General features: G+C 43.1%; 1 protein-coding gene across 1 annotated transcript in view; it reads left to right on the plus strand.

Annotated features, from left to right (window-relative positions):
- The window catches only part of AMT (aminomethyltransferase), a 197,694-nt gene that overhangs the window by 113,184 nt on the left and 63,292 nt on the right, over positions 1-21,218 (plus strand). Inside the window, exon 3 of the mRNA XM_078661218.1 lies at positions 19,806-19,886. Coding sequence (XP_078517344.1) covers positions 19,806-19,886 — 81 coding nt within the window. The remainder of the gene's footprint in view (positions 1-19,805; positions 19,887-21,218) is intronic.

Below are 21,218 nucleotides of genomic sequence, written 5' to 3' on the forward strand. Positions count from 1 at the left end.
TACATACAACAGTTTCTCCAGTTTGAAAAAAAGATGATTGTATGTTTGTGTTGTACATGTAACGGCGGTGCACATATGGCAAAAGGAATATCCTGTGCCACAAGTACATACAACAGTTTCTCCAGTTTGAAAAAAAGATGATTGTATGTTTGTGTTGTACATGTAACGGCGGTGCACATATGGCAAAAGGAATATCCTGTGCCACAAGTACATACAACAGTTTCTCAGCCACTCATACACATATATCCCATTCATTCATACACATTTTTATACAGACCATAAACTCCAACACCAGGCAGCCTTATCATAGTACCCGTAATCACTGTATTGTGTTCAAACCATAGTATCAGGCTCCATGGACATTAGTTTTAAAGCCAATGAAGCTGGACAAGGGGTATCTGGTAATAATGCATGGATTACTTATCCTTCAGTAGCTCACGACAATTTTCACTGATCAGAAGTAGCTCTCATTAAAGAAAAGGTCGAAAACCCCGGATTCAAAAGCTATTGGACATAAGGGCCATACTTATTTCGATTTCGGAACAAGACCTTGCCAGCTGATACACAGACAACCTTGATACCTTGTCTTACTTTGGCATTGCAAGGATTGAGACAAATCTAAGAGTAGGCGATCGGGAGAAAAGACAGAAAATTTAATTGGAATATAATATTTCACAGGATACTAATCACCTGAAGGGTTGAACATTGAGGAAGAACTTTATGTACATGTTAGTTAAATTTGGACTATCATGATTGTACAATCATCAGTGTGTTATTTACTGGATATGTTATTTACCCAAAGCTTTTATTATGAACTGTTGGATGGATTTTAACCTTGTGAGTCTTCTAACAGGTGACCAGGCAGGGTTAGATTGCAAGAATGTGATGTCTCTGCTCCCAAATGCTATGAAATGGGGTTGTAGGTATCTAATATCTACTGGTGTTTGTGTGCAATTGTTTGCCTCTGTTTGGATTTATATTTTTCAGTTTTTTTACTGAGTACATGAACAGTTTGCACGCTAAACATGGCTCAGGTCCACTCTTCTGCAGGCAGTTGGAATAACAGTGAAACCGCAAGAGTTTCCTTACCTAAAGGTGGCATCGTGTTTTTGTGTTGGTTTTCTTTAGCATTCCCATTAGATAATTAACTCTTCTTCTTTTGATTGGTTGAAATAAACACTTGGCATACACAAGTTTGTCCTAATTATATTACCAATTTGATGATTTAACAACTATGTAATTAATTTCTCTGGCATGTTCGTGCTTTCACATAAGGATCCCAACAAGAGAAATGCACACCCACACCCTGGAATAGCTTCACAACAATTGATTATTATTTTTGTTTGCCAGATAAAGTTGTTAACAATCTTTCGATGTGTGATTGCTTTCCAAACAATAAATTGTACCATGAAGTAATGTTTGGATAAATAAATTAATTGATGCCATTTTTAGGTCTCTGCTAAAACAGCAGGGCGTCGCATGTGACAAATCTATATCTTTAAAAAAAGAAATCCTCTTCAATGGGGCATTTAGCCTGCCCATTACTTACCATTGATTGGCTTCATTGTCACTCTTATTTCTTTCCTTTTCATTGGTGGGTGCGTGTCGGCACTCTGCACATGTTGGCTTCATTTCCTTTCCCTATTTTTGTGTTCTTTCCTGTAGCATGGACCAAGTATTGGTTGATTTCTTGATTAGTGTTCTGCCTCTCTGCTTGTGCTCTGATTGTGGTACCTCTTTCTCTTTTTTATGTGTGTATTGTTTGTATGTTCTGTTAACATGCTCCTATGCTGCTCTACCTTGTTTTTTAGCTGCTTTTAAGTAACTTCAAATTTCTTTTTGTTCTGGGCCTGCCGCTGCCCTTGCTCGTTGTTTGCTTTCCAGATTTTTCAAAACGTCACTTTCCAATAAGCCTCTTTTCTCTGGCCAGTCTTTTCTGAGCTGCAGGGTAACCCAATGTATTAAATTCTAATAAAGTTGCATGTTGCAGCATTCATAACTAGTGCATTTGTTTATAACTTGTCCCTGTTTTGGTCACATTCTGTGTAATGCCGCCATCTTACCCTAATTTTACAAAGCAAACGGAAGTTACATGCTTTTAAATCGCACCAACTGTTGATATCGGTGCTTGTCTAAAATGCATGTGTACGCGTGCTGCTAGCAGTTCACAGGATGCACGCCTCAATAACACGTCATACCATACTCATACTATAATATATTATACAATAACAGGCCATAAATATCACACTATACCATACTGTACAATAACAAACCGTACCATACCGTATTACACAGTAGTAAACCATACCTACCATTCCATACCACATTACACAATAACAGGCCATACCATACCATACAAGAACAGTTCATACCATACCATACTATACTGTTCAATGACACGTCTTACCACATCATACCATCCAATCAAGTCACCCCCATCTCCCTTTACCTCTGGCAACTCTAGATCCCTCAAGTCACCTTCACCTCCCTTTACCCCTGAGCCCTCAATTCACACTCCCCTCCACATACCTAAACACTAAAATCACTTTAAAATGATGGTATTTAAAACAAATATCTACCTGCATAGTAAAGTACTGTTTAGTAAAGGTACAGATACTTGCTTAGTAAAGTTCCTGCATGGAAACGGCTGCGAGGTGTAGGATGTTTTCCTTCAGGTAGAACACAAATGTTTTGAGGGCACGGTCTGTTGTCTTATGCCCTTCTGTATGTTTGAGAGTTTGCCCCTTACCCCCATATGTTGTCTCTTCTGAGACCGCTCATGCGCTGTTGCACGCAATACTTTTTACTTAGGAGGTTTACCACCTGCCCATTGCTTACCGCTGGTTGACTTCGTAGTCACTCTTTTTCTTTCTTTCGTTTGGTCCACAAGTGCTAGCTTCACTTCCTCTTCGTATGTTTGTCCATACCATGGATCATGGCCAAAGTACTGCCTCCCTTGCCCAGTGTCCTTTCAATGCTCGCCACTTTCAGAGGTCCTTTTTTCCCTTTCACTTGCACGCCCTCCCGGCTTCCGCTCTCCCAGATTGTTACTTGCCCTACCCCCTAACCTGCTTCTGTGTCATTGCTGGTCCTGGCCAATCCCTTACTTGTCATTGCTTGCCCCTTCCACCTCACTCCCCTCCTCTTCTTTCCTTACACATCCTCTACCGCCAGAAAAAAAAGCACCCAAAAGTGACTCCCAAAAGGTGTCATGATGCTACCGAAATGGAAATGGTACTGTGCATCCTGCTTTGTGTGGCCTTTTTTATGCTGCCTTCATGCAGGGCCAAAACGGCAATCTTCAGCTCGGTCGTAAGATAATTAAAAATGTTCTTTGCAAAAGCAGAGACTAATCCCATAGTAAGAAAACTCATCACTGCCCCACGTGGTCAGCAGTGGGCGCATCATAGTGCTTTTTTAGTCTCGCCTAAGCCATCTTGTTAGCGATGCTTTGGCGAGATATTAAGTAGGGGCTTTCAAAAGTGCTCCCAAAGTGCGGATCGGGTACAGTGCATGTGCGCCGGGCGCGCGCACCATTTGTCCGCCTGCTAATCAATTTCGCGACCGCTTTGATGTTCTCAGTGAGCTGCGTGGCCACTGAGAACATCAAAACGGCCGGGAAAGTGATCACCATTTGCCATCCTGTCTTGTTAACATTTTTCAGTGATCAACTGCCTTCTCTTGTTCCTCTCTGACTCAGATTTCGCTCTTTCTCTCCTCATAATACTCTTTGACTTTCCTTTATAGTTACTCTTCCACATCGCTCTTTCCCTCCCTGTCACCATCTCTTTGACCTACATCTCTTGCGCTTCTCCCTCTTCCACCTAACACTTTTGCTTCTTTCTGTACATTTGTTTTTCTTCCCTTTTTGTTTTCTGCATCCGTAGCCCTCCCTGCTTGTCCCTTTAATCTGTTACTCCTTAGGTTGTCTCTCTACCCCTTTGTCTTACCCACTCCTCCAAATACACATTTTCCTCTCTCGCTCTCTTTCTCTCTCTCTCTCTCGCTCGCTCTCTCTCGCTTCTCCTCCTCACTGAGCGCCACACCTGTTCCCCTCTTGTTTGCCGCCACACTTTAGTGCTCCTCTGACCTATTTTTCAAGGTATACAAAGTGACATGCACACCCATTACACACATACATAGCACTAAACACATGACATACCTTCCAGCAGCTGTTCATCTGCCAGGGGTGAGATGTAGTTAGGGGCAGGGCATCTAGATGAGGTGAAGACTTTTTTTTTTTATGTATAGATTCGAGGAGACTTTCAAGTCAAGTCTTATCTATGAAGGTTTGTGCAACAATGAACCCGGGCTTTTATTTTAAATGAATTTTGCTTGTTAATATAAAGCTATTGTGCAAGATAGGTTAGTTGGTTAATGCATGCAAGCGCTTCGGCGCCTCGTCAGTCAGGTATAGTAAGCACTATATAAATGCAATTACAATACAACAATGTCTTTCAGGCGCTTGTGCAGTCTCAATGTCCCGGGTTGGCTCCCAAGCAGGGCTGAGTTTGCTTTACTACATTCCGAGGCCGGTAAAATGGTTACCTTTCAACTTATGAATAGCAGTGTAGGAACGTGACGCCGTGGAGTATTCTGCACACTAAAGCCACCTGTGGCACTGATAAAACGTTTTAAAAAGTCTATTTTCTTGCGGGTCAGAGGTCATGAGGTTTTATAAGCAGAAAAATGCCTTCCTTTCAAAGTTTTCCTCGCAGTTATACCACCTTGTGGTTTTGCCTTCCTCAGACCTTGCTTCCCCACTTTGGCTACATGAAAACCAATTTTTATATTGGGCGTCATGGTTTGTACAATCCCAAAATAGTAGAACACTGTTGCAGTAAACACTTGAAAAAAGCTTCGGTTTTGGCTCTTTAATAACAAAGCCCACCATTTACTACATTTTCCAGCACACCTGTGTGGTTTCTGGGAAAGAGTTAGTGATATTCCAACTTTGTCACCACCCTTCCCTATCAGTTGTAAATAAAATGTGTTGATCATATCGAAATAGGACTCGGTTTACAGACCTCAGAAAAATGTTCGTTTGAGTTGGTCTTGTCAGAATTTAAGCTTGTGATCTGCAGGTGGCATCTGAAAGCTTTTACCTTAGTGAGCCATTTGAGAGGAAAACAGTTAGTGTGTATTTATGAGGTAGGCGTGCAGAGCTTAATTTGAGCCTGTGGTTTTCGAGCACTTAATTGTCAGCACCAGTGCTTGTGACATTCTGCCACAAGGTGGCGCTGTCTGGCTATTGTAGAGGTGACCACAACATCAGTTGATTAATAATTCGATATATATTTTAAATTACTATTACCTGCCGCCCAAGCCTTTCCTATAGCTTTGGGGTCCTGAAATAGTCCTAATTGTCACACTTGTAGGAGTGTGAGGGTTAGTAGTAATGTTGGTACTGTCATTGGCAGCGCTGGCAGGTGAATGTGCGGTGCAAGCTGCAGTGGCCTCCTGGCGAAAGTCCTGGCACTTATTATTATTTTTTGTTGTTGACAAATTAAGCACTGTGGGCGTGTTGTGTGTGTGTTGGGGGTGGGGGTGTAGTTCTGGCATTCTGTTTAGGGTTTATTCTATTAGCGTTCAATAGTTTCCTGGAGCAGGGTGTTTTCGCTTCCAGCCAGTTCTCTGATTATAAATTAGCCTGGCTGACTACTGTCTTCTCGCGATGCTTCGCTGTATTACGGTCACTGGCCAAAGGCGGGCTCTGCCCTTGATGGGCATGCAGCAGTTACAATGGGCCTGCGATCTTGATTGCAAAAACTAACTTGCCTACCTATACCTAGGGTCACTGGAATTGTGCGATTGTTCGGCGAGGGCGATTTTCGCATAGTTATAGATATGCCACATATTGCATCATCTACCGCATAATCTGCAGATTGTAACAAAAAAACATTTTCTAGCTCAAAAGGTTCAAACGTTACAAAAAATGTGACAACACGTGTTGCTGCAAAGTGAAAGGCCCTTTGCAAAACCGGACTGGTCCTCTTTCTGTTGCATATTGCTATGTTTGAATGTTAAACTGGTACTAATGGGGCGCCACAAATATCCACTGAGTGTTACACAGTTAAAATAAGATATAATAATGAAGTAATACTATTACAAAATGTGCTGCATTATTTATGCCTCATAATTTGCCTTTTCTTGCTGCATAATTTACTCAACCGTGCCACGTAATTTGGTCCTTTCTGCCACATAATTCCAGTGGCCCTGCCTACACCTCGTCAAGATCACCTTATCTACCTCTAAATAGCCTGCCTGCCAACAATGTATATTGTGCCTTTACACCCCCACACCATTACTTTCTTTATATTGTAACCTGCTTCAATTCCCCATATCCTTATCCTTGTAGTGTCCTTACCCTAAACGTTACCTTAAAACTTCCCCTTGCCTAACTAACCCTTATCGTTACCATAAACCCTGTTTTTACTTCATTCCTTATCCTTTCCTGTATGAGCATTTCCATTGCTCTTACTGCTGCTAAATGTATACCTTTAACCAAACCGCACATTTATTTTTACACTGAACTTAAACCTTTCCCATAGCCTTATCCTTTACATTATCCATAATCATTGCTCAAACCCTAAACCCTGACACTCTAAATGTATCCCTTAGTTTAAACTGAACTTTAAGCATATTACTTTCCCTTGCCCTAATCCCCTCCTTTTTTCTTACCCTTTGCATTACTCTAGCATAAGCTTAAACCTATCCCTTACTGTTACTACTTCCTTTATAATATACCTACTTCCCTTACCTCAGTGAGTCAGTCAAAATACTTTATTCGGTTCATAACAAAAACCACAAAAGTATACAGAGAACCACAAAGGAAAAAAACATTTAAAATTACAATATGACTAACTATCTACAACAACACAGTATCCAAAGCGAAAATGTAAAATTAAAAAACAATAAAAATTGAATATCAATTTCATATCTAAATTTACAAACATACACAATTCATCTAGATGAGAATAAATATTCATTGTTTAACAGACTATAAAGGAGGATCACAGAAAGCTATCATCTCAAACTGGTTAATTTTTTCCTCAGTCTCATGGCTATATTTAAAAAAGTGGCAACGTTAAAAATTTCCCACACATTAGACAGCAGTTGAAGGTATAGTAGGGCAGGTTTCACTTGTTTAAACCCCTTACCCTTTAGTAGGGGAACAATGCATTTTTTTCCTTATCTCTATAAAGTAACCACAAAAGAACATGAAGTGAGCAGTATCCATTATGGAAAAGCCATCACAGGTACATAGTTTCAGTTCTGATACCTTGGTCCAACAGGGGCGCCCAGAGAGGAGTAAATGAAATTTATTTAGTCTAAACTTGGTCAGTAGATATCTGTGGTTGGCATTGTTAACAACCTTCAGATATAATTCCAGGTCATTGTCTGTTGTTACGACTAGCTGATGGGCTCTTACGGTGGGCTTAATCAACTCAAAGCCCTCTCTGTCCATCCCTCTATGAAGCTTGAAAGCAGTCTTGACCCATTTTATGTCAGCTTTAACCAGTTTAGACAGCTCCTCAAATATTTCTGGGCGCCCTAGAGAGACTGCAACCTTTTTAACATAATTTAGCCACGGGATAGATTCCCAGTGTTCTAAACTAAGACAGTCCCTCAGGATCTCGTGGTTCACATCCACTTCTGGGTTCAACCAGACCATTATCCACTTTAAAAGGGGTGCGATGGCAATCCGGTCCTCTAAGTATTCCACCCCACATTCCTGGTGAACTATAAAACCTGGGGTCGATTGTGGTACTGATAAAATGGACTTTAAAAATTTGTCCTCTGCCACCTGTAACAGCTTAACGTTCTTAAAACCCCACAAATCTGCGCCATACATTGCTATGGAGACACATTTTGCATCATACACCTGTAACACTGCCTGTAACGGTTTTACCCCCAATTTACGAGAAAATCCCAGTACAGCAGCAATGGACCGGACAAATGCATTTCTTTTCTCGGACAATTGAGGAAGCCAGGTTGAACTTTCATCGAAAACCACCCCAAGGTATGGGAATTTGGCTACCCTAGATAACCTATTCCCATTACAGTGGAGTGTCATCAACTTCCTGTGCCTGCCCTTTGTGCCCACGGCCATGACGTGAGATTTGGTGTAGTTGACGCTAAGATCCAGAGAGGACATGAACTCGTAAAAGGAATTTAAAAGACTTTGTAGGCCTACTGGGGTGCGCGCTATAAGTGCGGCATCGTCCGCATATAATACTGCGGGAAGTGAAAACTTGCCTGCTTTTGGAATGTCCTTACAAACTGCTCCCAGGACACTGGCTAACTCATTAATATACAAGGTAAATAATAAAGGGGCTAAAATGCAACCTTGCCTGACCCCGTTAACTATACCTATCTTACCCGTACAATTCCCCTTGCGATCGTATCTTACTATGGCTGTGAGGTCTCTGTGGAGGTCAGCTAGAAAGTATACTATATTTTTGTCGATGCCCATCTTAAGGAGTAAGCCCCATAGCTTGGACCTGTTTACTCGGTCAAAGGCCGAGGACAGGTCCATAAATGCTATGTACAAACAACCTTGCTTCGCTATAGTATACTTTCCAATCATTAATTGGAGATTGAGGCTCTGATCTATCGTGCTACGCCCCTTTCTAAAACCATACTGTAGTGCTGACAGGGAGTTTGTTTCTTCAAGCCAGTCAGATAGTTTGCACTGGACCACTCTGCCTAGGACCTTCACAGCGGAATCTATAAGCGAAATTGGGCGGTAATTGCTCGGCTCTTCTCTGTTACCTTTTTTAAAGATAGGTACAATTACCGACTGCGACCAGGTCGATGGGATGCCACATTTAGAAATTCTGTTAAAAACATTAGATAAAACTTTGGACCATATTGCTGTGTTAGATTTAAAAAGGTCGGCTGGTACGCCATCAGGGCCGGGGGCTTTATTGCTTGTCATTTTACTGATGGCTTCAGCCACCTCAGCCTCATTCACCACCAAGGTGTATGGGTGAATAACCCCCGAGGTTGAATCGTCATCCCCTGTGGATGCCTGTTCATAAACTGACTTAAAATGGGTGAGCCACTTGCCTTCCTGGATACCGCAGTCTAAAGCATTATTGCTCGAGTCAACAAAGTAAGATTGGTTGATCACTGCCCAGAATTTGGCGCTGTTTTTTATTACGTCAATAGAAGTCAATTCTGCCCAGGCATCTTCCCTGATCTCCCTTTTCCTCTGTTCTACTGCTGCTTTATATGCTTTCCTTAGCAATGCCACACGTTGTCTATCAACTGGCTTGCATTTCAAGGCCTCCTTTAAATTACGGTTGGCTGCTGAACAATTATGATTGAACCAGCCAACTGACCCTAATTCTTTGGTTTTGCCAGGGTATGTTAGGTCAGACATGATCTGGTGACAAACCTTTTTGTATGCCTTCACTACCTCACTATCCCCAGCTTCCTTATCCATGCATATCTGCAGCTCCTCCCCTCTGCTATTGGAGAGGTTACCTTGGAAATCCTCAGGAACAATTTTACACCATTTAATTCTGCGAGCCTGGTCTGTTGCGCGAATGTCTTGTTTGTCCACCCTGTTCGGTTGGGTCTCAAATCTACTAAGGGCACCTCTAACACGTAAAAAAACAGGGTTGTGATCGCTGAAATGAGACCAGATCGGAGAATAATCTACAATATGACTACCTAGCGTTAAACTTGTGAAGATAAAATCAATAGTTGACCCAGTACCATTTCCTTTGAAGGTTGGTATATCCACCTCAACCCCCATGGGTAACATTAAACCATTTTCAGCCAAAATGTATTCCAATAAGGTTCCCTGCTCTGTGTGCTCAAAATGAGCTTCGCTCTGTTCAATAGGGGCAGAAGGATCGTTGGGCAAACATTTGTCTGGGCATCTATGGATATTGAAGTCCCCTAGTAATATTATATAGCATTCTTTTTCCGACAGCTCCTTATAATCTGTTAAAAAAGAATTTAACGCTGTCAGGTTGCTAGTTGAGGTGGCTCTGTCAAAAGAATTGTAAAAATTCATGATTAAAACGTTATATGCCCCTTTACTGGCAATTTTGACTACCAGACAATAGGGGGACCCTGAGGCAATCACCGTGTGTGTGCCTGAGATATTGGCTGCCACCAAGGTTACCAGTCCCCCCCTCGCTCTTCCTCTAGTGGTGGTGACTGCGGGGAGAGAATAGGTAGTGTATCCATCCAAGGTGAGTGTGTTCTTTGTATCCCACGTCTCTTGTAGGGCGATGATATCTGTGGTCCCTATAAATTCCCTCCAGATGGGGTCATCGACTTTATTCCTTAGCCCGGCGATGTTCCATGTTCCTATCTTTATATATCTGTTATCTCTAGATGCATCTATACCCACCAGTTGACTGTTAGGGCTAGATATTGGATCCTACCTTTACCCAGCTCATGGACAGCGGGAACAAGTTCCCTGGTGTCCACGCTTAAGACCCCGGTCTCCGGGACCAATTTTGCGGGTGAGACAGGGTTGGTCCTATTTCCTTTGTCATATCCTAATACTTTGCCCGCCTGCTGTCAATCCACCCAACCCAGATCGGACAGGCAGTCATACTGATTTGTCGTTGGGCTATTACCAAAGTTATCTAGTGGATAGTGAGCATGGGCATGGTTATAAGGTTGTCCAGAAAACATACCATTGGCCCTGAGGCTATCTGCATGATGTTTATAGTCATTGTTCTGTCTACCTCCTCTTCTCTGAACCAGGTTCCACCCCTCCTCACCACCGCTGCCCCAACTATAAGGGTTCTTTTCCCTGGGCACCTCTTGTCTCAACGCTCCTCTATGATGATTTGGGTTTTTAAGCCAACTCCATCTGTTATCCCGTTGGTCATTGGGCATATAAAAATAGGACAGGGGCCTAGCCGTGACCAAGGTATCATTATTGCTACGAGGATTCCCCCGACAGATGTATTCCGCGATGCGGGAATCCTCAAAGGTCACTACTATGCAGTCCCCCTGTATTCTTTTCCTATTTTGTCCTACCCAAGGCGTTCTCTCAACCATTAAAATATTACCACAAAAATTTGGAGGTAAAGGATAATTATTAGCCAGCCAGTGGCATACCTTATTTTTGAGCGCATGAAAGTTTTCTGTATTTGGGGGGACCAGTTCCGTTACCCCCGTCAAGATAATCACATAAGAACAAGCACCTGGCGGTAGATGGATGTTTTGCCGTGTCAAATTATTTTGATGGGAGGCTGGGACGGGTTTTGAGGTAGGGAAAGCGGGGCCTTTTACGTTGGCTTGGTCAATGGGCTTATTTAATGTGGAGGTTTGGGTGCTCTCTTTATTAATCATGTGGTTGGGGGGGTTTATTACCGATTTTTTGGGCATCTTATTTTTTGTCACTGTTGCACTCTTACCCTCAAGCCTAGATTTGCTGGCTTCAGTGGTGGCATTGGTGGTCCTGTTGAAAAAGTTACTATCATGAAACCTTATGTCCTTGTGTATGTCATGGAGCACTTTTTCAATGCCATGAAGCCTAGCTTCTAGGGGTGCGAGTAGGGTTTTAACAATTTTGGTTATGATGCAGCCTATAGGCTCCTCCTCCCCATTAGCCACCCCTGATGGATCATCCCTCTCCCTATTGGCTATGATGCTATCCTCGAGGATGTCAACTAGGGAGTTATCCAAGATGGTATCATCGATGATGTTCAGGGGTAAACTGGCAACCTCAACCGGGGCTACTGCCGCCCCGGTTTTCTGACTGATGACTTCATTGCCAGAATCTCTCGACTCTACCAGTCCGCCCCTCTCATTCGAATCAATACTAGTATTCCCGGCTGTAGTAACAAGAGCTTTCTTAGCTCCAGTGATGTTAGTGTTTGGGAGCTTGCGTTTAGGAATTGCCCCCTCCCGTCTCCCCCTCATTTGTTCATTTACAGTCACTACCTGGGTGTCTGCCTGATGATATGCCTGGTTAGTGTCCAAACTAATCCCTGTAAGGTTATGAGCCTGAACCTGGGGATTAAGGGGTGATAAAACTCGTGAGCCTGACTCACTACAGTGCACAATGTGAATATCAGCAAGGACCTGCACAGGATTGGGTATATGAGATGAAGTATCAGGGGTGCAGGCAGAACCAATAAGACCCAAAGACGATCTTTCGGCAAAAGCCAAGTCCTGGGAAACCCTTCTTTCCATAAGTACAATGCCTTGATCGATCAACGAATTAGTACGCACAATAAAATCATCTAAAGTGCCTGTCAATTTTTTACTACCCGCCGCTGCCATACTTCTACTTTCGCGGCACTCCATGCTCCTCACCAGAGCAAAGAGAGGAAGCAGCAAGAACCGCGAACACTAGACTCTAATAAAAATTTTCACTGAAATGACAGCTAAGCAACTCAGAATATCCCTAACTAGCGTAGAGCCCAATACGAGAGAGGAACACTTACACAGCAAATAATACAGCTACCACAGTCTCAGGCGAAGAGCCAAGAGCCTTGGCCCAGTCCAGTCTCCTCCGGCCTCTGACGGCCGCAGACGGCCCCGCCCTTGTCCCGGGCTTCTCCCGCGTGCTCCCGCGCAGCGGGAATAACAATTGGTTGATATAGGGACTTTGGTTAGTGGGGCGGGGCAAGCAGGGAGAGCGGCCCAGGTGATGCCGATTCGGGCTAGCGAGGACTCCTGGGAGATGCAGTCCCGGTCCCGCTGCTCGCAGCCCTGCTTACAACCCACACACCCACAGCAGACTCCAAGGGGCCGACACTTCCTAAGTCCACAGACCTGTGACCGCACACCCCGCGAAGCGGGACCCGCGAAGCGGGTACCGCGAGGCGCAGCACAAGGAATCCAAAAAGCAAGCACAGGGTCCCGGCAGGTAAAAGGATTCAGCAGAGCGTCCCAAATGCAATCCAAGGGCTGGGGTTTTTAAGATCGTTGGTGGGGCGGGGCAAGCAGGGAGAGCGGCCCAGGTGATGCCGATTTGGGCTAGCGAGGACTCCTGGGAGATGCAGTCCCGGTCCCGCTGCTCGCAGCCCTGCTTACAACCCACACACCCACAGCAGACTCCAAGGGGCCAACACTTCCTAAGTCCACAGACCTGTGACAGCACACCCCACAAAGCGGGACCCGCGAAGTGGGTACTGCGAGGCCCAGCACAAGGAATCAAAAAGCAAAGCACAGGGTCCCGGCAGGTAAAAGGATTCAGCAGAGCATCCCAAATGCAATCCAAGGGCTGGGGTTTTTAAGATCGTTGGCGGGGCGGGGCAAGCAGGGAGAGCGGCCCAGGTAATGCCGATTCGGGTTAGCGAGGACTCCTGGGAGATGCAGTCCCGATCCCGCTGCTCGCAGCCCTGCTTACAACCCACACACCCACAGCAGACTCCAGGCCAACACGTCCTAAGTCCACAGACCTGTGACAGCACACCCCACGAAGCGGGACCCGCTAATCGGGTACCGCGAGGCGCAGCACAAGGAATCAAAAAGCAAAGCACAGGGTCGAGGCAGGTAAAAGGATTCAGCAGAGCGTCCCCTTACCTTATTTTAGCCCTGTCACTGATCATGATAAGTAAATGGTGTCTGGGTACAGGTATTTGATGTGGTGAAGTTGATAATGTCATGATATGCAGAGACAATGTAGGCAAAGCAGGCGGTCTACCTGTCGTCAGGATGCGTTTTGTACTTGCAATCACAGTAACTGTGATCCAAAAAGTTGTAACCGCTATTAAGAGTCGGTTTCTTTTGTGTGCCCCAAGTAACCTTCGCAAAACCGCCCTCCACTCTTTTGTTAGAAAATGACTCCCTGGCTAAACTTCCTGCATGGTCTAATCTTCAAAGAAGACCTAAACAATCACCGATTAACCCCTCCCACGCTGGTGATGGAACCGCTCCGTCACGCCCCTCGGGTGGGCTGTGCTGGTGACGGAGCGGCTCCGTCACGGCCCGCGCGGCGCGTTCTATTGAGTGGGCGGGGCCGTGACAGAACCACTCCGTCACAAGCACAGCCCACCCGAGGGGCGTGACGGAGCGGTTTCGTCACCAGCGTCGGAGCGCCGCGCCCTACCCGCCCCTTAGCGCTGCGGCGGAATTGCCGCTGCAGCGAAAGGGTTAAACATCCCTAATGCCGCTGACTTGGTTCTTGCTTGCTGATGGTGTATATTTTACACTGTTGTACTGCTGTGTCAGCAGCAGCACATCACTTTCACACTAGTAGACGCATTATGTCAAATTATTTTCTAAATTCTGGGGTTCAAGTGAGTTTCATGTCTACTTCTTGTACTAATCACGCCCTCAACAAGTCCCCTTTCCCACACCAGATGCTTGTTACAAATGAATATATCTTCCTTACCTTACTGTGGTGTTCCTGCCCTCTACAGAAGTCTAGCCATTGTCAACTATAAATGTACATATCTTTTAAATGCGCTATGGTTTACCTGTTGCCAATAAAAAGTGCATATTCCATAGGGTGACCAGACACCCTGGATTTGCTGGGACAGTCTAGTTTTCATCGGCTGTTCTGGCACATTTCTGCCACTTTGGCTCATGTCCCAGTTTTCAGAGCGTGTCGACTGAAAACAATGGGAGGCAGGTTTGTATGTGTTCTAAAGCAGGGCTAGCTATCAGCTATTAATAAAAAGCAATTTAATTAACAGCTATGATAATGACTTTAAAAATGTAATTTTATTTATTCCCTTAGTGCCTCGTTGTGTGTGTTTCTCTGTTGACGTGCGCTATCATTATTCTCTTCGGTTGATGTAAAGTTGGAGCCCTTCTATTTTTGGGAAATGCCCTGTGTTTGGATTTAAAAATCTTGTCACCCTAATATAGCTCTCACTTACAGTTACTTAACTGTTTGTTGTATAACATTTTTCTTCAAACCTGTGGGTATTGTCCACCTGTGGATATTGTAAGTAAATAAAAGGCATTTTCATTTACAATGCCAATAGCTCAAACTCTAGTAAATGCGAGACCCATTACATTGCAAATGCTTGTTCTGTCTCAGCCATGTTGTACAGCGGTGGTGCTGCTGTAGAACATTGCTAAAAGAAATTGACAAAGCCAATAGCTGTCCCATTAGTGAGACTACTGGCTTTGCCAGTGCTTGTTTGATAATGGTTGCTGATACAATCAGTAAGCAATATGTGAATTATGTAATAAATTGTAAGGAAACTTGAATCTTCTATATTGCTTACACAGTATGGTGGGTATGTTGTCCATGTCTATTGTCAGCAAATGTTTTTATAGGTGATGGACCACACATGTGTATATATGCGTTTCTGCTAAGGGAGGACATAGGCCGATCTTTATTTTTTCACTGGATGTCTTCAACTGTATGCTTTATTAATTCCCTTCTCCATTTTTCAGTTTTTGTGCTCCAGTTGAGATGGTGGAAGGTCTTCTGGCATAAGCAAAGTCTCTAATCTGGGAGAGTTACCAGGAAGGGTAGCAACAGTTTTTGATACGTTTTGATTTTGTTATGATATACGAGCACTAGCGCGATTTAAAATAAGTAATCCATAGCAGAATCCATCTTAGCCACCTGGTCAAGTCCACAGATCTACAGTTTCCTTATTAATACTTAGCCAAGTGTATCATCCTTTTTTTTGTACATTAACTGAAAATAGTCCCTCAATGATTTAGGATAAATGTAAGCCTTGGTGAAATTGAATTGACACTGGCATCATTTGAGTAATTTCATCAATTTTGCATTATGCCTCTTATGAGAAATTTGTGAAATTCTGTCAATTAATCCACTTTGCATAAAAGCCTCGAAAAATCTACTCGCACACTCTCTATGGCGAGTCAGAGTTTATCTGGTCGAGCTGCTTTTAGCATCTACTCGTCTGTTCTGGTGAGTGAACTTAAGCTGGAAGGAACAGGTGTTCTGTTCCTTCAGAAAGCGAATGAGCAATAAAGAGGCCTTTAAATCTTGGTTTTATCTTGAAACATTTGCTGCTTGTTCAAGAACAAAGGTCGGTTTGTCTTTTTACTAATTGTTGCTCATCTTATTCTGGAAAATGGTGTTTACTTTTCTCTCGATTATTACAGTTAGAGGTTTTTGTCAAGTGAGGGGTCTGATAATCATTGTGGAACGAAAGCTGTAAGATGTCTGTTTTTTCTAGCACAACATTTAAACAGCTTGTAAATAGTACAAGTATTTCAAAATATATCAGCAATTAAGAAAGAATTAATTAAGAAAGAACTTTTTTGTGTAATTCAGAAGTGTGATGCAAACAAAGATTTGATAGCAGCAAAACAAATCAGAGCACTTTACTCAGTGAGGCACAAATGACACGTATTTACTGAAACTCAGTTTCCAAACATTGCACACTATATCGTTTTATCAGTAAAACCACATGTCTGTGGCAAATGTTGTGGCCATTTCAATGGAAAATCTCTGATTACAAATAAGTATGCTACCATTTCATTATACAAGTATGTATTTATTAAACATGATCGTTTTGAAACTACAGAAACATTCCTGCTCCCACCCTGATGACAATGCGGTTAATGATCTAAGAGGAAAGTCAGCAGTCATGCGTATCCTATATATGGCTAAATTTGAATTATATATGGAGCAAAAGTGGAGTCTATTGAATCAAACAGAAGTGTTTTGTACAGCAGGTATGCTGACTAGAGTATTTGAAGGTGCTCTCATGTGATCAAGAAGAAAATGGTGACTCAGTGAATTAAAATATTTGCCCTGAATCACATAATTCTAAACCAGTTTATGGTTCAAGATCATTATATTTAGGTCAAGTATACTATTTAAGTCACTAGACCTGCAGGTCTAGTAACATTTTTATGCGAGGCCTTGCATAATTATGCATCATTCGTGGTCAAACTTTACCTTGAATACACAGGAATGACTGAACACGAGTGACTGCTATTCCTAGTGCTTTTATTTCATGCGTCTTCTGCTCAAAAATTGCCGCAAGGATGCATTTTCTGTAAAATGTAGCGCAAAATGATTGCTTTGCATTTCACGTAATTCCGATTAATTTCATGTAATTACATGAAAGCAAGTTATGTGTATTTCACACACCCCTAGTTAATTTGTTATATTATAGTTTTGTCAAACAAAAGCAAGAACATTGCAGACACAGTATTCTGCCCCAAGATCAGTTCTGCCTACATTTTCAGGACTCAGATGTACAATCAATACAGTAGTTTGTGATCAACCACTAAACGTATGCACCCTCTCATCTGTGCCCCACTCCTCTATCATGTTAGCAGTGCTAACATGGTCGATCACATGGATATCCAGAACCTTAGGGACATCATGTACAGAAAAAGTACCCCTCTCACTCTCCTCTCTCCCATATGCACACTCCCATCACTTTCAGCTTTTAGAGATCAGTGTTCCTGTACCTCTACTCCCTCTCCTTTCAGCACTTCACTCCCTCTCCTTTCAGCACTCCACTTGACTCATTATTTTGCCTTCTTCACCGGCTGTATCATGGTGGACCATTGAGATATCTCCTATATTGCTCTTTCATTTGTTCCAATTTCAAGCATCCTGAGGTCTCGCTCACAGGAGTCTATGGATCGTCCCCTTGATTTAATCCATTGTATGCATTTTCATGATCCTAAATTTGCTTGTGGTGCATAGTATGCAATGTTTAATAGTAACACTAATGTGTATATTGTGATCAATGTCAATGTATGCATTACCCGGTACCAGTACATATTAATCGGCACAGGTCCATACCATATGTCGGTATGTGGCCTCACATGCCCTGAATTTAGGGGATATTGGTGATCTATGTGGATACATTGTGTGCAGCTTGAGAGGAGGTCATATAAGTACAGTGGAGAAAACTGTGTGCCTGCAGGAAACATAAGTTACTGGACATCACCTTCACCAGCGCACGTCTCCTTCCACTCTGTCAGTCAACTGTTCCGCTAGATCCTAATCACACAGCTGTCTTGCCATCATGGGAGTCTTCACCCCGTCCTCTTAAAGAGTCCTACATATAAAGGTTATCAATTTTCGACTAGCACCCATCTCCAAGAGCACTCCCATTGCAGCCATGGCAGCAGGAGCTCCAGGGAACTCCCGCCATATTTCTCAGGCGGTTTTTGCCTGTTTGGCGTATTGCAAGAATAGCCCCAGACTGACTCCAAACTGTTCCTGTGCAACACATACCCCTACATAAAGTGCAAGAACTCTTTTTTTAGCAGACACACTATACATACTATGTAACAAGCGGATGCTTAAGACTTGTTGGTATGTCTGGTGCACTGCTTGAAACCCATTTCAAAGTGTATGTGCAGCAGAAGCAGACAGGCTATCTTGAGCCAAGCTCATTAAAAAAAAAGCAAATCCCTGTGCTGAGCTGCATGAGCAGTAAAATACTAGAACAGAGTGTGGTGGTTGGTGAGCATGTGGTAGAATTGTGACAGCATTGGTTTTAATAAATAAGGTTTTCTTGACCTTCCAGTTGACCCAAACCATTCTAGCCAACTGGGAAGATGGGAAAACAGCACAATAAAGTACTTCTGTAAGACAGAATCTGCATTACAAAGCTTCTGTTCCATTTTCAAAGTAAGCATGGACTGCTTGCCATCAATAGCATTTGCGAGCCAAGTGTAGAACGTTATTAAATAGGTTATGCATTTAGATTTAGAGTGCAGTAGTGTTTAAGACCCTGCTACACCAGTAGTAAACTACGGTACCAACTGTTGATAGGGCCATATAACTACTGATTGGCTCAAGCACCAAAGAAAAGGCCTCAGCAGTACCTTATTTCTCCACCTTGCTTGTGTCCTTTGCCCAAGTAGCTACCAATCCCCTCATATCTTCATCTGGGACTTGTTCAGCAGTCCCATGTGGCTCCATCAATGGATGTGACTTTAGCTAGGAACATCAGTGACTAGTTGGTGATAGTTCTATAGCCACCAGTCCGATATGATTCAGTCCTTCTAATATGCTTTAGCAACCAGTCAACAGTGAGTTGAGTGTGCGTCTATTCCAGTACCCAGGAGAATATTTGGACAGCACTGTGACTTTCCCAATCTGGTTACCTGTTCACGCCAACATGATAGTCTACCTGTAGCCATTGTGTGACTGTTCCAGTGGTCCTTTACACTTCAATCCCCGCGAACTATCACTTTCACTCTACCATTACGCAACCTTCTTTAATCAGCCTGGAGTGCCTGTTGTATTTATTTATAAAGTTACTTTCTCACCTACTCCTGCCCTCCTGCCTACTCCTGCCCCTGCCTCCCTCCCCTCCGGAAGAGTCACTTTGTGCACAATTGTACCTCTTCCTTCATCTTTACACTCTGCCAGCATCAAGGAGCCCACTGCTGTTCCAGCCTATACATTTTTGTTTTAGGGCCTCATACAGATACCATAGTGAAGTGTTTCTTTGAACCATTCATGTCAAGGAAACTAGTTGTTCACGGTAATACTACCCTAAAACTCTCTCCTAACATCCACTGGTACACTTTGGTCTAAATCCATGTAGACTTCATGTGGCGTATGCTGGTGCTTTCTTGATAGCCATGGGATTATACGTGTGCTGGTGCTTTTGTTAATATCCATGGGATTATACTATGCTAGTGCTTTGTTGATATCCTTGGAATTATACGTATGCTGGTGCTCTGTTGATATCCATGGATTATACGTATGCTTGTGCTTTGTTGCTTTGTTGATATCCATGGGATTATACGTATGCTGGTGCTTTGTTGATATCCATGGGATTATATGTATGATGGTGCTTTGGTGATATCCATTTGATTGTATGGTAAATCCATTTGATCTAGTATTTGATAGTTGGAATAGCAGTATTTCTTGAGACACACCATGTTTTTGTATTTTTCAGACTAAAGTGTTTGGCAGAGACCGTGTAAAGTTCATGGAGAGCCTGGTGGTTGGAGACATTGCAGAGCTGAAGCAGAACCAGGTAAGTCCAACAAATTGAAATGTAATTTAATTTTTATTGTCTGTGTTTAAAATTTCAGCTACTAACCAGTTATGTTTTTTAAAACTGACATTTGTGTTGTTCTTGTTCAATTTGTGTATTTGTTTTATGTACTTCTCCACCATAGCATCTTCATTAACATTATAAGCGCAGAATACCTCTACCTGTGCGCAGGATCCTAGTGCACCACCTCTGATTGTGAAAGAAAGTAAAGCTGTTTTTTTTTTTTTTACAAAACACCAATGTTTACTATCATGTGTATGGCCTCATTACGTGTGGCCCGATAACTTTGAGCCTGGAGTGGGACTTTGGGGACGCATATTGCTTCCCCGGGCTCATCTGAATTAGGAGTACAGCATAAATAATGCTGCTCAGTGTCATTTAGCCTAGATAAGTCACATGTAACATGGAAACCCAATTATGCCAATGGAATTACCAATATCTCTGGTGGGTGTAAGCAGAAGGAGGAAAATCCATGAGTTTTTCCAAGCCACTCCTAATGAAGACTCATGTCTGCATTTTTTTGCATGTTTTAGTGTCTTGGGGATAAGATGTACTAAGGGTTCTTGCAGTCGTAAACCCTCTGATTTGATAATATCCAGGCTGTGCGATCGCAAAAACCCTTTTACAGATGTACTAAGTTCATTTTTGCGATTCAGAAACGTTTTTTCAAATCACACGTTTTTCCAAATCGCAAAATGGGTTTAGAAATGATCATCTAATTGCAATTTGGAAGGGGGGTAATAAGGACATCTCTACCAAACTGATATTCACTAAGCTATGTATCATTGGGTTTGAGACTGGAATGTCAGTCGCAAATCTTTGATCAATTATCTAATCACATGTTCAGGTGGTAACTGATCTGTGGTGGCAGCTTCTTGGGGAGTAGGTAATGGTCCATGGAACCACCACTTCGTGCTCTCATTAATGTTTTCTAAAATGAAAAATGCCTTTCAATATTGCCAATCACCGCTCGTGACTTGAGAGCTAACTAATGAATATAAACTGACAGATAGTTAGCCCTACTCCAAGAGAGACGCCTCACGGCGAGGTAGGGCCTGGCGCTGAGGAGACGCTGGCGAGGCCTGGCATTCTACACCACATACTCTGCACATCCTATAGGGGTGATGATTTGGGTCAGAGTGTGGGTCCCATTTCAACACAAAGACATTTTGATTGACACATAAGGCTGCTGCACAGTGGTGCGGGGCTGATTGGACGGTCGTGCTTTGAATATCATGAACATATATGACCCTGTTAACTCATCTGACACGGCACCTGGCTCCGTACCTGATGTCCCCTACACTTACAGGG

The sequence above is a fragment of the Lissotriton helveticus genome, chromosome 9 (assembly GCF_964261635.1).
Source record: "Lissotriton helveticus chromosome 9, aLisHel1.1, whole genome shotgun sequence".
In the NCBI taxonomy this organism is placed as follows: Eukaryota; Metazoa; Chordata; class Amphibia; order Caudata; family Salamandridae; genus Lissotriton; species Lissotriton helveticus.